At 37.1% G+C, this 17083-nt stretch overlaps 1 protein-coding gene across 2 annotated transcripts in view; it reads left to right on the forward strand.

Moving 5' to 3' along the window:
• The first annotated feature begins 1101 nt into the window (after positions 1 to 1101).
• The window catches only part of GABRG2 (gamma-aminobutyric acid type A receptor subunit gamma2), a 69011-nt gene continuing 53029 nt past the window's right edge, over positions 1102 to 17083 (forward strand). Inside the window, exon 1 of one of the 2 annotated variants that reach the window (XM_037398154.1) lies at positions 1102 to 1924. In XM_037398154.1, coding sequence (XP_037254051.1) covers positions 1818 to 1924 — 107 coding nt within the window. In that variant the 5' untranslated portion in view covers positions 1102 to 1817. The remainder of the gene's footprint in view (positions 1925 to 17083) is intronic. The other variant, XM_037398153.1, reaches the window with a different exon arrangement.

A 17083-nucleotide genomic window follows, 5' to 3' on the forward strand; every position in this document is an offset into this window, starting at 1 on the left:
TGGAATATTTTATAACTTTTTATCTCTGAAGTTGGTGAAATGACTTAAATAAGAATAGGACCTTTGACTGGAAATATTAAGAACCAGGTTCATAACTTGTAACTTTGGAAGCACTGATAAAAATACAGTTTAGTTTAGTTATGAATTATCACAGTTAGTTAGAGTTATCACAGAACTATCCAGGGGCCAAGGCATATTTCTTTTAGCTAAAGTCAAAGGTATTGTGTTTGGAAACAAAAAAATTAGCCTGACGGTTGAAGGCTGGATCTGTAGTTTTTTAGAATCTGGGACAGCAACTATTGTAACTATTTATTTTTGATGGATAAATTTCATTCTGTATTTGGACATTGGGAATTACCAGATTGGCCTTGGTATTGGCAGGTTTGAGTAAGATCCAGGTGTCAAATTTAGTTCAGACTAGATTCAGTCTAGAGGGAAAATTTGCTGCTTTTATTCTATCAGGAGCATTTCCCTTTCTGTCCATTTAACTCTTAGAAGAATAATTTCTTTATTTTTCCCTTAGGTTTTACAAAGTTGGGATTTGAACTGAAACAGTGTCAGGTCACATCTCCCGGTTCCTGATGATTATGTTTGGACATCAGTTTCCCAGTTTATAAAAGCACTGGGGAGACTTGATTATCTCTATGTTTGCTTTGGTTTTAGACAGAAAAAATTGGGATGATAAAAGTTTTGTTATTGTAAGTCATGGTCCAAGTACATATTTTAGACTGAGGTGCTATAACTTTGGGAAATAATGAGATTCCCTGAAATTTTTACTTTACTAGTAGCTGCTAAATTGCACTATTGGACAATCAAACTTGGGATTCTGTTTCCAAAATTTGGCAAGGTTAAGCTTTTATAGTGATCTAGCATTTCCCCTCTGGCCAGGAAGCATTTCCTGTGTCTGTGTAGACTGGTTTTATTAGGGGGAGGGGAGATAAAAACCTTGCATATTCCCCCTAATCCTATCACATACTAAATCACCTCATCCACCAATGCTGCTTTCCCCATTTCCTGAGTTACTTAGCAACAACCATCCCTCCCTTTTCCACTCCCCCATCCATCCTTTCATTTTTTTCCCCTTTGCAATCATGATTTCCGGGCTGTTTAGAAAAATGAGGATGCTCAGCAGCATAGGGCAAGCTTTTCCTTCCAACCTTCCTTTTTATGCCTGCCAAATCCTTCTTGCCTCCAAAATGAAAATCCAGGCTGCCTGCATATGTGTAATCAAAGGTTAAAAAGCACCCCGGCTGACACCACGCATGTGTTAATCTGTGCTGCAGCAGAGTGCATCATTTCCACTTTGACCTCAGAGTTAATCTGCATTCAGGCAGAAGCTCCATTGCTTTATTCTTTCTTTTCCTTTTTTTTTTTTTTTTCCATCTCATTTGCTCTTTCTATTGCTTTAACAGATTTTGTTGCATGTGTGTGAGTGGTTCTGTAAATGTGTGCATGTTTATGTGTTTCTTCTTTCCTTGACTGTTTTTAGACTGTGAATGTCTGTGGTTTGGTTTTTCAGTTTTTTTTTTTCTTTTCTCCCAATTATATTATTCCCGTAGATTTGGAAGCTGCTGCCTGCTGCCTGAGCTGACGTTTTCTGATTATATCTGCAAAGGGCTTGTGCAGATCTAATTTCTGTCCCCCTGCATATTAATTCCCGCAGCTGGGCGCAATGTATCATCCCACTGACGGGACTTGGTAGGGAGGGGGGAGAACCACTACCAAAAAAAATTAAAGAAGGGGACGGATCCATCTTCAACCAAGAGGAAAGGGGAAAAAAACTGGGGGGGGGGGGGGGAGGGGGGGGAGAAAAAGAGATGATTCCTCCAAATCCAACAAGCCTGGGGAGCACTGCATTCTTGAATCCTGCATTTTCTCTCAAAATGATGGTGTGGGGACTTCTGTTCCTCTCTCTCATCCAGTGGTAAGATGTGCTTTCTGATTCTGTTGGGGGGGGGGGGGGGGGCGGCGGGAGGGAGGGCTGGGGGGTGAAGAATCCGTTGGCAAATTTGCAGAGCTGTGGTGAGAATGCCGGAGGTTTGGACAGTGTATTGCATTCATCTGTCTTCTAGCAGCTGAGATCTTACAATGTTTTATTTCTCTTACAATTGTGGCTCTGCAATGGACAGGGAGGGTAAGCAGCGGCTGTGTGCGATGGTGGTACGTGCCGGGGGTTCCGCAGAATTCCATGCCGTATTAACGAAACCTTTTACCTCCGAATTAGTGTTTGCTACAGTGCATGGAGTTCTAATGCAGCTGTGTTTTGGGGACAGAATGTCAGTGCGTTCCTGCTTGTTTTCACCCCAGCAGCCACATCATGGCTGTGCCCGAGCTGCGGGCGCTGGAGCGCCGGGGCTTGGCTCCAGCCGGGAGGCGCCGGTGCCGGGCGATGGAACCAAGGACGGGGCTGCAGCGCCCGGCACAGCCCTCCCGGGGCACCCAGCGAGGTGCCGCCCGCATCTCCCGGCTGCTGAAATGCCTTTAATGCTGAGGGAACAAGCAGTGGGATGCGATAGTGCTCGCCGATCGTACGAGAGGAATGTTTACAATAGCATTTCCCCCCGCCCTACCGACACACGTACTGGGTGAAGACAACCTGTGCATGCTGCGTATGTGTATTGTATACAGAAATGTAAAGAGGTAAAAATCTTAACAGCAGAGCAAGAAGGAGTTTATATGTGGATGAGTAGAAAGTGGAGGGGGGGAGTGAGTGCTGCTGCAGTGCCAAGCATTGTGCTGAACCAGACATTCTCACCAAAAAAAATGTGGAATGTGCATTTAAGGAGTGAGATGGGAAGGTAGCACAGCACTGCAAAGTACCTGGCCTTCCAAGTGGTACCACACTCGTCCTCACAGCTGCACAAGCCATGTTTTGTCATTGCTACAGCAGAGAAGTTAGTGCCCACTTCTTCCCTACTGCCAACGCCGTATTCATACAGGCTCCTCACTCATATTTACCTTCTTTCTTCTCCCCTCCTTTTACCCGGACACTACCAAACAAAAAGTGGCTTCTTTCTGTTTGCTTTTCTGATTGTTTAAGAAAAAAATCAGACTTTGTAGCTGCAGTGTTAGCATTTTAATTCTAAGCAAAATAAAAGGCCAAAATTGCTGGCCAGGAAAATCAAAAGTTGCTGGGTTTTGGAGTAACTTTCTTCACACAAAAAGAACGTTGTGAAGAATTCCTGTGAAAAGAAACTAAAATTTGGAAAATGGAGTAGAAAGTGAAATAAAACTTGGTGAGCCTACCACAAGGGATACTTTGTTACAATGAGTAAGGCAGGTGTAAGGTATCTTTGATTCTTGGAGAATCGTTAATGATTACTATGTGAATACAACGCTGGAAAATGAGCTTTTACACGATTTCCTGAACACTGGATTATTTTGACATAAAACTTCCACTAAAATAATTCCAGACATTTATTTTAACACACTTCCTTCTTTTCACTCATCTTTCAGAATAATATTGTTATTATTCTGAATTCCCAGGCATATATATGATGTCTGAGAAGAATTTTGCCAAAATTATTTCATAAGCTTTAAAAGAAACTCTTCCTAATGTGAATTAAAGATTTGTCTCAGCAAAAGGTTCTGTTTTCTGTTCATAGCCATCTGATAGCCAAGGTGGTTTCCTCTGACACCTTCCTGACCTCATAATCTTAAAGAATAAATAATAGGCAGAGAAAAAAAATTAAAAAGCTACAAGGGGAAAATTATGCTTAGTGCTTTATGAAAATATTTTAAACAAGTCAACACGTAAATATGATTTTAATTCTAATAATCAGGAGAAAACTTTTTTCCTTCTGTTGTGGAAGAAATCTTACTATTAGTTTTGGAAACTCATGGGCCAAGCCAAAGTTAACAAAGGTTTAACTTAGATACTGTTTATTTATAGCTAAGATGAAAGTTATTCTTTGTTAAAAACTCATTACACACTTCAGGAAGAGGGGAATATCATTGTGTTATGTGTTGCTTGTCTTGGATGCTGAAATTCTGAACAGCCAATGCAACTGAACACTGATGTATGTGCTCCATGTTATGCACGTCAATAAATGTGTTGACACCAATCAGAATGCACACAGAGTTTTAAGTATTTGAAGAATCTGATTGAAAAAATTGAACATAACAATTGATCACCAATATTGTGCAAAAGTTTTTCCCCTATTAATACAAAAAATAAGTATATAGAGAAATTAATTGTTGCACAATTGTTGATATTTAGAAGATTAGAGAAAGAAGAGGAAAGTCAAGGTATCATTCAGGCAGCAATGGAAGCAGCTAAAATTTTGGCACTAACTTCTGCAAACCATGATTTGAACAAATTCAGAATGAATGTCATACTACAGCACTGCAGTATTTTACCTTTACAACAATTTTCTGTATTAGTTTTATTACATGCACACAGTACATCCTTACAATTGTGCACACTAAAGTTTTAGGAGGAGCCTTCTTCCCATTCGCTTCTTGACATTCATAACTGTACTTCAAACTTCTTGAGTAAAGTTCCCCCATCACCTTATCACTTAGACCAGTGTCACAGCATTGTGCAGTCCATCACGTTGACAGAAGCTGTGTTTCAGCGAAAATGAGTCAAACCAAACTCCACAATTCTGGGAATTGTGCATCAAAATCTTGGCTTTTAGAAACACTTTAAAATGTAAATAAAATAATTTAATATTTGCACACTCAATATGGGGTTTAATTGGAATGAATTATGTGTCTACACTTATTGAACATATAATAGTAATCAACATGTTACATGTATAAAGATCACCCAGCAGCAAAGTTTTAAATAGATTTAAAGCTATATTCTACACACTATTTATATATAGGTTTAATTAGTTATTTTTTTCATGCTCCTTAGCTTTAATAAATTGTCAGCAAAAATCACATGAACACAGTGCAAAGTAATGTCCAGATGTGAAATGCTGAACACTAGCTACTTTTATTTTTCCCTGATTAGTGCCCAAGTAGTGTCATGGCAATGTTTTTATGCTACAGATAGATACGTAACCTGAAAACTGTCAAAGATGATCAGAAAAAAACATGAATAAAGCACTAAAATAGTTTATATATGGACCATATAAAATACATCTATTTTTACTAGTAAATGACTGAACATAGGAGTAAATACAATTGTTTTGTTCTTGCAAAGCACTAGCAGTGTCAGTTGGGTTGTCGCACTGTGTGGTAAGTGATATAATAACAGTGATTAGAAGGGGCATGAATATCTCTGAGCTGAACAGTCATGTAGAATTACTGTAAAGGTAGCTAACATCAGTTTGTTATTAATTCTGCAGCTATAGTTATTCATACACTATCTTCCAATACTTTCACACAGTGTATAGCTCTCATATTCAGTTAGGGGTCCCACTGAAGTCACTTGGAGCATTATTGGAATAACATGTTGCTCAGCAAGAGACAATCTCTCAACTAACAAGGAATGTCCCTTTTAAAGAAGTGTCATCACAGAAGATGTGAAACTAGGTGTTGTTAAATGATGACTAAATCCTTGTCTATGATAGTATGAAATTGAATATTTAATGGTGACTGGCCTACGTACTACAGTGTTTGTTTCAGCAGAGCTGAGGCTGTATGGACACAGGACCTAGCTGAACATTTCAGGGGTAGCAAGGAGGATTAGACTGCCTTTGAGTTTTACACAGCAATGCTGCATTCCTGACTGCTATCAGCTGTAATGCTGCGATACAAACTTGGAACAACTATTACTGTAATAAAAAGACTACCAAAACCACTTATCTGAAGGAGATTTGAACAATTACCTAAAATTCTCACTATCTCATTATTAACAACTTGGTGGGGCAAAAAAGATTACAGACACTGTTTCCCTACTTGCAAGTATATAATGATGTGAAGATGTGGATTAAGTCCTTTAACTAACTTCTGCTTTAGTGACTGTACCACCTAGCCGTAACCTCCATGCCAAAACTCAAGTATTCCAAAATACAGTAATGAATATGCAAAGTGATGTTAGAAAGTCTTTCAAAAAGTTTGGTTCTTTGAAAATCTGAGAAGTGAAACTTTTAATTAAAAGCTATAGAAACTAACTAAAAACAGCTTAGGAAATTAATCTACTGTTTTAATGTACTATTTCCCATATGATTAATATTATACATCTTCTTCATGGCCACCCAAACCATACTTTCGGGCTTCAGTTAAAACTGTTCTTGATTAGTGCTGGTCTGGAAAAAAAAAATCTTGTCAATTTGGATTGTGGTCTCTTTGTTTTCCTCTTTATGCTACATTTGCTCTGTTGACATATGTCAAGAAATTCTGTAACAGTTGCACAAAAATGTAAAAGGGAGAAGACTGATAGGAGTGAACAGATGAAGGGAAAAGAAGCAGGAAACTCATTCCAAGTCTCAGTCCCTGTACAATTAAGTTCTCATATACTTAAGTAATGACCACCACTTTCTCCAACAAAGAACTGAATTGTGAATTGAAAGCATGAATTATTAAATTATTAGATAAAGCATTAGACACAAGTGAGAAATAACAAACGGACATGCTTACAGGAAGGTTGATTATTTTTTTTCATATCTGCCTCTTATGCCTGCTTAGAGTACATCTGTACTGCTCAGTACAGTACCTTGTGGAGATCCATTCAAGTAAGCTCAAAAGCAGAGGCAGTTTTAAGGTCAATACCTCTGACTGGCACTGTCCTGCAATGTGGTGATGAGCTAGTTCATTTGAAGCTAGCTCAGTACCCTTTCTCTTACTCTCTCCCTTGTTATGTTCAGCCCCTCTAGCTACAGAAGTTCTATATATTCCTAGATAAAAAGATTCTATAAGGGTGATAATTTGATATTTTTTTTTAAACATTCGACAGAATAACTCGAGTGTACTGTGTTTCTTTGCTTCATTGGTACAGTCTGGACTGCTACTTTTCAAACTGTTTTATCTGCAGCCCCACTCACAGTCTCATACGGAAAAGGAGGTCGATTATGTGAGAACGGCAGTGAAGGATACAATACTAGCTGGGGGCCTGCTTGGTGTGAATTTGGGCTTAGAAAATATAGACATAAAGAAATGATTGACATAGGGATGTTAGAACTGAAGGGTGTTTTTTTTTCGTTTTCATGCTTCATAGCCTGTCTGCTGTTGTACTTTTTTTATGGACGTTTATTGCAATATAAATTCCCTTTAACACAGATGGTAAGGTTTGATTGTCCATTTTCCCGGTTATGTCTGCTAAGAAATCAACACCCTATCCTATACGTAATGCTAATACCTAAATCTCAGCAGTTTTAGGAATCTCCTCACATGACGGGCCTCGTTTTATCCTCTCAGTAATCCCTGAGCCCCTGAAGTCAGTCTGTTGCTAAGAGAAAAGCCAGGACCTATACACTATAAATTCTTACAGGTAGTTAAATGTTCGTAAGTAAGAACTGGGAAATAACCCAAAGATAAATTATAACTCAGTATGAATCTTCAAGAACTGTATCTTGCACTGCATAATGCTTTTACTTTTTGCAGAGAGCTCTCAACCTATATTCCAGCTGATTTACAATACCTCTAAACACTTTTTTCTTCATTTCTTCTTTTTCATTCTGTATAGAAGATCAGCTTAAACTTTACATTCCACTTCAGTCCACAGACTGTAACGTAAATTGATCTTAAGTGGCGCACAGGTCTTGTCCTGGCCCTCTGGACATAATATAATTCATCCATTCAAGGACAGAGGTGGTTTCCTGTGAATGGGAGTTCTGAACAAGAACTAGGGAGACTTTGTGGCAGTAAAAGAGAAAGAGACATGTTTGTTTATGTCTTCTTAGAAAAAAAATTGACAACTGAAGATAGAAATAGATGTACAGGTAACTTCACTGTAAGTAGAGCTATGCTTCTGTGCTCAAAGGTGGAGGCTGTTTACTTAGAACAAGATACATTCATTATATGATGAATAAAAAGATGACCGAAAGTATCAGAGAAGAACCATAAATCGCAGGGAAAAAAAGTCCATCACCATAGTCAGGTAACTATAATTACTATTAGGTAAAGAAGAACTTATTTCATAGAATGAGACTAGAAACAACTTGTTGAGCACTAATGAAATTTGGGACCATAATTGCCCCTAGTGAATATATCCAAAGCACCAAAAACAGGCTGAAGAGCTGTTTTAGTTGAAGGAGAGATGAGAAAGGAACAGCATAAAGTGTCCACTCTAAATGTACTGATTATTTTTAGACTTTAGACTCAATATGATGAGTGACTTCTGATGACCTAACATTCATTGCATGCCTCCTTTGATACTGGGTTATGGCCCAAATTGTCTTGATGCTAATGAAAAGCATATCATGACAGTCTGAATTCACCCAGAGTGTACACCAGTAGAGGTGTATTGCCTTTACTGGCATTTTATTTAGGTGAGCTCCTGGCTCAGAAGAGCTCCAGTGAAGTACAAGCTTTGCCACTGTTTGAATTGGGTCCAGTTTTGTATTTGTGATGTCCAAAAGTAACCTGCTTTTTTGATTCTTCCAATTAAAAAGAAATTCAGCTTTGCACTAAACCAGGTGGAGAAAAAAACTTTAAATTTTATCTTTGGAAACAAGAAAATAATATTACTTGCTTTTAAACTTGTCATATGAAGTGGTTAGATATTCATTTATATCAGAATGTGTAACCATCTACTTCAATGTGAGAAATTTACAAAAAACTATCTTTTTTTTCCCCCCATCCATATGAAAAAAGAGTGGGAAGAGGGAGATAGTGGGTACATGTTTTCACAAGTCCCAGCACCTGCCAACTGTCTGAGACAAATTGAGGTAGAAGAGGGGAGAAAGTGATAGGTTGAAGAAAGCATTGAGAGAACAGTGAGGATTACATCTAGTGTGATTCTGGGGTATTTGTATAGTTGTGACAGGAAACTAATATGTGAGTCTTGTCAGACTGAATATTGGATATTCAGTCTGACACACAGTGATATCCTTTTATTTATATAACTGGGTAATATTTTACCACAACTACTGTCCAAAAAGGGAGGATTTAATGCTTTGAAAACCACCAGTGACTGCATAAGCAGAAGAGAAATGCAGCAAACACCTTCTTGTGTAAATGACTACCTCAGCTGCATAATGGTTTTTTTTTTGTGATGCCCTAAGCAAATGGAAAAAGTTGACTGCAGAAGCATTATTGTTGTCTTCTATATATAGGATAGAGCACCCAATGAAATTATCATTGGCTGCCTCAAAACTCGTGAAAATAGTTCTCTTTCTAATCAGTGAAGTAACACAGAACTCAAAGATTCAAAAAAAAAAGAAAAAAAAAAAAAGAAAATACTTCAAAATCCATTAAACTCAGTGGTAACATTTCATTACAGGAAATCTCAACCTGAACTTCTCTGAAAGTGGAGACATTTTACCAGAGAAGCATTGCTGTGTTTTCCTCCTGATTTCTTGCTCTTAGCTTCCACTATTAGCATGTGCCAGATGCAAAATACATGGCACAATACCTAGCTGATGTGACCCAAAATAATCATTCCAATTACTGTAAAGTGATAACAGGTAATAGAACTTCAGTAATTTATACAAGAATCTCAATGCAACAAATGATTATCATCAAGGAAGAATATCACTAATATGTAAGTCAGATTTTCTTACGTACAGAATCAGTTCTATTTTTTCAGATTTAGTGGAAAGACATTTTCACATATATTCAGTAAAGTACAACACAATGTGTAGGCCTAGCTGTGAAATCTGGCCATTGTGTATGAAACTAAATATTACTCTTAAAAGACAGAACTTTCATCTGTTTACAGCCAGCCAGCAAAATATTAAAGAAATAGAATTTTTACAAATCCTAACCCAGATTATTACCAGAAATAAAACAACATCAATACATGGAAAAAAAAAAATTAAAAGAAATGAAGGATCGTAATGAGCATTTGGAAGGAATGGAAGGAGAAGAATTTATCTACTTTTTTATGCTTGCATTAGCTCTTTCCAAATGATGCAGGTAATCATGTATGAAATTGTATTTTATACTGAATGTCATCTTGGACTTTGGTGTGAACCCTTGAGATGAAAGGCTAGCTATTCTTCTAAGCTATTTATCATCTTAAGCTTTTTGAATGCTCCATATTCTACAGAAAAAACCCTATGGTTCTATACATTGGTGAGAAATGCATCTTAAAGAGGATCTCATGCATACCCAAAATAACCTTCTGATAGAGTTCCCTGAAAAACAGTGGGTGATACGAGAAAATGAATGTTTTCCTTCAATAGTGATTCAATGTTGTATTGTGTAACACAAATAATATTTTCTGGTCATATGAAGGTTTTGTTAATCTGTAGTAAGATATCTTCAGATCTAAACAGAAATCTGCCTGCTGCAACAGACTGAGGATTATCTACTGAATTCCACTTTCATTTAATCCCCCTAGATTATTTTTCAAGAGAGAGAAAAAAAGATGGAATGTGAAAGAATGAGAAAGAAAACAATTAAGAGAAATTAATGGTAATGAGAAAATGCTACAAAGCCTTACTAAACTAATCAATGTATTATTCAATATACTGTTAAGTGATAATGTACTTCTGGAACCTACTGATCTGTGCATATGTTTGATAAAGCTGGAGAAAGTGAGTCACCAAACCAGAATGAATTATACTCATAATGGTCATATAAAGTAATCAGTCATCTCTTAGCCATTTTTTGTACATCCTATGAAAGGGTGGTATAGGATGTATGCTGCTTTTCCTCTCCATAAACTGATGAAGACACAAAATTCTTCACACTGTAGATTAACACTAAAAAAACTTAAATCAGGTGTACAGCAGAGACTGATGCAGGCAAGGGAGAAGAGTTCATTAAGGAGTCTACAAACGTCTTTCCCTTTCTGCTATCCCAAACGTCTCTGGTGCTTATTTTGATAGGCCTAAGAGCCATTCTTCCAAAATTCAGGCGAATGCCTCTGTGTGCCAAAAAGTAATCACTTGACCCAAAAAAATCCATAATATAATTCTATATGCACATCATTAGCTCATGTTTATTTGTGGTAATGGCCAATATTTTCAAAACAACTGTGAAACCATTGCCCTAATAAGATACCACACCAAAGGCAAACAATCACAAAAACGCCAGTGAATGAAGAATGCCACCAAATAATTGATACATAATTAAAATCACAGTCAGCTTGACCTTCTATAAATGCATCACTGCTAGCTCTTAGAGTTACTTAGTACAGAGAGTAAGGACTTTAGCTATGAGCCCAGAAACGCTGCACAGTTAGTGTGAATAGAAGGCAGAACTGAAGGAGATATGGAAGTGAATTATGAAGGCTGGAATTATACAACTTTTTAACATAGTGACAACAAGCTTGTTACTACTTCAAATAGAAAATCAGCACAGGGATTCAGAAAGATGAGTTAGTTATTAATGATCAAATGAACAAAGATGATAAATGAAAGGCAACCTTTTGCATAAAATGAAGATAGCCTGTGTGCATGTTTTGGAAGTTAGAGGCCAGGGAAATGCCACACTCAAATAAGAACACAAGTGAGAAAGCGGGTAGTAGTTCTTAGTTATGCAGTAACGGGAGAGAAGCAGAGAAAGTAGCTGCCTTACTACAATAAGTAACTTTGGTTGCAGGAGTGGTCATGCTTTAAGATGGCTTGGAAGAGAAGATGAGGTGTGTGATCCATGTAATATTATCAACACTGACAAGAAATGTCTTAGTAGCTGTACTTGAAGACTGAAAAGATACCTTCTGGCTTCTATATACGTAACTGAAATGATGCATTCTGCTTCTACAGACTGTGAGGGCTGTGAACCCAAATACATTTCAGTATCACAATTTTGTTTTGTAAAGTAGTAAAGGAATCACTGTTTTCTTGCAAAGTAAGGATTTGGAAGAGGGGAACCTTACCAATGGTAAAACACTTGGGAGAACCTTAGAATACAACCACAAATATTGCTGCTCTTTTATTGGACCAAAATAATTAACTAGCATCAAAGACTGCATTGCATTGAATAAACTTATCAGATATTTGTAAGCTCTTTGGGGCAAAGACAATCATCGTTACATTAAGAATGTGGGGTTTTTTCATTTTATTTCCCTGGCTTCTAATGGAAATGCTAAAAAACCTCACTAAGCCACTTTAAAGACTTAAATCATGCATTTAAAATAACTTAAAACCTTAATAAAGCTCTAATGCAGCCCATGAGATTAGAGCCACCACAAATTTTTAGGGGCAAATTCTTAACTTCCAAGGCTCTGATCATATTTAAGAGGCAATGGTGACCAACATGAAAATATTCTTCTCTGCCACTAGTTATTGTGAAACAAATCTACAACTCCGCTTCCTTGATGTCAAAAGTTTGTAAAACTAAGATACCTTTATTTTGCCCAGGTGAGGACAGTGTTTCCTCTCACAACATGCCACCATTGACTTTAGAGAGAGCAATTTCTCAGAAATTAAATCAAGCAATTCCAAATTATTTTCTATTAATATCCAACCATTTTTAACGACTTTTATACCTCCTTACTACACTTTAACCATTTAATATCCAATCACTGTTACTCTGGATATACTTCTTAATAAGGATTATTTCTATAAAGAGTTCCAGAATTTACTATTCAGTCATCTAGGGAAAACAAACCCTATATAGATTTGATTTTAAAAGGGAATAGGAATAATTTTAGCCTTACAGATTTCAAAAAGTGGATTTTATTTTAAGCTTTGAAATAAAATTAATCTTTGGCCAGTAACCAAGAACTTTAGCTCACATGGTAACTTTGAAAAAGTTCTGAGTATGTGAAGGCTCTTGGAGAGTACTAGAAGATAAAATCGTTTGCAGCTTTAATTATACAATTTGTTAAGAAAAAAAAATAAAAAAAGAGGAAACATACTATATCTGTATTATTAATTCTTCTGTTATGGTCCCCAAAGCACTATCTCTTTTCATGTGTCTATCTATAGCAGAGAAGCAGCAAAGGTGATTAAATTCCATGCAATATATATTCATAATAAAAATTGAGAAACATTTATTATCTGCTATTGTTACCTGCATATGTAATGTCCTGAGCTCCTCAATAAAATAGCGATTAAAATGACTTAATGAAAAAAGCCAGAAGCTTAATAGTCAAATTGTGTCCAATCATAAACAGTACATATTTTAAATAGGACTTCTCATTTTAATTTACCTGCAAGAATTCCGAACAGTATGTGAAGAATTTATTTTTTTAACAGAGATGTGCAATGACACCTTGGGAAACTGGCTGAGGCAGCTGAACCGCAGTTCAACTCTGCAAGGCTTTAAACATTCAAGCATTGATCCAGGAAAGCATTTTCACTTGTGTTTAAATGTTTACCAACATGGCTTTCTGCACGAGGATCAGAATACTGAGCAGTTGGCAGTATGAAAAGCGTAATTCTGGAAAATCTGACAGATATAAGCTAAAATTGCCAACATTGCCAGCAAGCATATTCCAATTATGTCCTCTCTTCTAAATTATTTCACTGGTAATGTCACCTAGAAAACTGTACTGCCTGGAATAGCACCTGTTCTTTATTTAAAAAAGTATTTTAAGGTAGGTTTCCCAAATTCCCCAGGGATCCAGGAGGATAAATTGTACGTAGAACTTTTGCTTCAGTGGCTTACAGTGGAATTTCTTCTCATCAATACTCTGTCAGTTTTTCTGCATAAGTCTGTAACTGATAAAAAGCTGCTGGAGCTGTAGCAAGGGAAACTGAAGATTAATTTATCCATGTGGGAGATATGCTATGATTAGTAAAATATCCTTCCTTAGCTTCTGGTCATGTTCCATGAATTTCAGGGGTTTGCCCACTTTCCAGGTTTTGAGGTCTCCATCCTCACCTGATGATCCCATCTGGCATCTTCTCGAGTCACGAAAAGACTTTTCTTTTTCTTAATAAGTTCCTGATAGCGCAGTTGGGATAAGGTCCACAAAGGACCAGCAAAATGTCTGAGGCATCATGGTACCTTCTCTGTACCCATAGAAAATGGGGTCCGAAACCATCTGTATTTTGCCAGTTAGTTTATTCTTAGTTGCCATGATGCTTTGTGTGACCCCTAAATATCTTCATGGATCTTGCTTCAGTCCTCACAAAGAGTAAAATCTCCACAAATGACACCACATGTAGCTGGCGCTGGTAGCAGCTGCCTATCACTGCTTGGTCTTGTGTTGATTCACCTTTAAAGCTTCTTGCTGTCATAACATGGTGGATGCTCTGCAGAGCTGTGAGAAGGGGCCAAGGAAACCTGCTGGGGATCTGGACATTTTGGTCTGAATATGTTGAAGGTTTGGTTTACATCTGAAACTGTGTCTGCGACATATTTAGTGGATCTTTGGTTTAGCCACAGCATAGAGCTGCAGTGAAGGCGAGGAGAAAAAAACCATATCCTCTTATATAATCTTCTGTACCAAAGGAAGTATTCCACCTCTGTATGTCTTTCTGTGCTCTGTATCATTCTCTGTAGAATCTTATTTTTATTCCATTGCTAAACGTATTTTGAAACTTCAGTTACATGAGTCTACATCTCCCAGACCTTAATGTGGTTTCTCCCTTCCAGGAATTTCAGAAATAAATTGGTAATAGTTGTACCTTATAAACTTGGTTCCCAATGCAGTTTTCCAAAATAAAGTTTTTGTAATATGTTTATGGCTACATCTACTGCTATTTCTGACCCTTGTAGTCAGTTCCACACATTAATCAAACCCACTCTTAGCTTCTGCTTGTACTCAGTTATTGTTCTGAGTCTTGCCCTTATTTTTGAGTTATGAGGGATCCACCTTTCTCTGTCCCTGAATACTATCTACATATACAATAAGTTTCTAATAGCTTTCTCTTTAAAAGTTCCTTTTTTCTTACAAAAGCAAACTTCTCTGATCATAATCAGAACAATGATAATTTACAAAATAAAATTCTACTCTCTATATATATGTGTGTGAGAGAGAGGCAGAAAACGTATACCAAAATATTTCTGGAGGAAAAAGAAAAGTCTGAGAGATATGTGTTTGTATGTGTGTGAAATAGAAATTGCTCCTATTTTCCTGGTGTTTTGACTAGCTATTATAGTCACATTTAAATATAAGAGATGGGAAGATAGGCTTTGCAGTGATCATTATGCCTAGCCCACTCAAATGTCAAAAATTTCAGAGCTAGGTAGAATTTGCATGTTATGTGCCTTACATTTTTACTTATTAGAAACTGATAGAAAGGCCAAAAAGAGAGAGAAACGAGACACTGAGTTAACCCATAAACAATTTCTTCTCACTAAAATAAAGTTGCATATTTATCACATTATTTATTACTTAGAACCATTAAAATGATTTACCATTTTTCAGAAAAGAATTTTGAAGTTCTTGCATAAAAAGCTGAATATACTTAATAGTGAGATTTTCTTTCTGTGCAATGAATATCCAAACTATGTGTTTTACATCTTTTTCTGTACCCAGGCATTTCTTTTTGAAATTGTATTCCAAAACATTTATTATAGTGGGGCATGAACAGGAAAGGAAGATGTAGCAGCTTTGCATCAGTATTTATCTTGGAAGGAACACTTGTGAACTGTGGCCTGTAGCCCTGCAACACAACATCGGCATTGCTAATGGCAGGCCATAATATTTGCACTGAACTTGCTAGGCCTCAGGACAGAGGTGGTCAGGCCTGCTGGGTCTGAACTTCTCTCGACCTGCCCAGAGCTTTGTTTTACTTAATTTCTTCAGTTGCCACAGCAATTTCTGTAATTGGCCAGGTATCCATGGCTAATCTGTGTGACTTTTTGCGTGGTACAACCATAGTTTTATACACACAATAGCAACAAGCAGTGACTCCATGAAGAATGGCTTATTTACATAGCTATGTAGTGTGGAGAAATACAACCTTAGTATGACAGCAGAAGCCTTGAGAAGTGGACATTGGACACGGAGGGGCATAGGCACGGGGTGATATTGCCATTGAATTACTTTGCCCGGGTGCATGTTACAGCAGAGGTGCTGACGATCCTTATCTAGAAGCTAGGATGTTAATGTGCCCTGCAGAGTTAAGGAGTCCCTCACATGAAACCATCCTGGTAGTACCAACCACCGAGGAAAGTCCATCAGAATTTCACAAGAAAACCAACACAGGCCATTTCATCAAAATAAATAAATTCTGTAGGGGAAATTCAGGCACACTTGTTGACAGTTTTTCTACTCAGCTGACACAGAGACATTAGCTTGCCACTTACATTCTTAATGTATCACACATCTACCCTGTTATCAGAGCTAAATTCCACATCCACCCCTGCACAGTCTGTTTTATGAGCATGAGTGCAAACAGTGTCTTGCATGATTTAACTTGGTTTATGTGGGAACACATGGGTTACTATTGGTTACCATGCATTAAAAATGAAGTTAAAACAGAAGCATTGTTTTTAAAAAAAAACAGCAAAAAATAGTTTAATTTCTACCATTTGCTTACACTCATTTTGTGAATGAGTTAGCTTCATGATGAGTTAATTAAAGACATGCATATCAAGCAACTATTTGCTGTTCATTCAGCTTCAAGACACATTTCTATGTAATAAACATTTCAGTAATGGTATTTCCATGATCTAAAAGAATCAAGAATTAAGAATATACTTAGAAAAAACCGCTACTGGTTTAAAAATTATTTTTGACTGACTCCCTAGTTATTCAGGGTTTAACTGACCCATTTTGTTTACCAGAGATACAGGTTATAACATTGCTGGTAAGTGCGATGGAAGTGTGATTCCCAGCAATGCAACATCATTTCCTAAGGCATGGTTATTGATCGTTTCTTTCTCCATAATTAGATGGTTTACAAGACACAGATAATAAGGCACATTTATGTGCCTATTTATGTTGTAAAAATGGTTTACACTTACATGCAGAGATGATATAATTTGGCTTGGCATAGCAAGTAGGACACTAGGCCTTTAACTGTGGTAGGCATTCAATGTTCCTGATTCCCAGCCCAACACTGGGAACACCACCTGATAATGTTTTGCTGTGTACTAAGACATAGAAGATGAGAATGAAAACATTTCCTGACAGATTTCATTCTAATGAGGATTTATATTGAGCTCAACTCGAATTTTAAAG

This window comes from Falco rusticolus, chromosome 8, assembly GCF_015220075.1.
Source record: "Falco rusticolus isolate bFalRus1 chromosome 8, bFalRus1.pri, whole genome shotgun sequence".
NCBI lineage: Eukaryota > Metazoa > Chordata > Aves > Falconiformes > Falconidae > Falco > Falco rusticolus.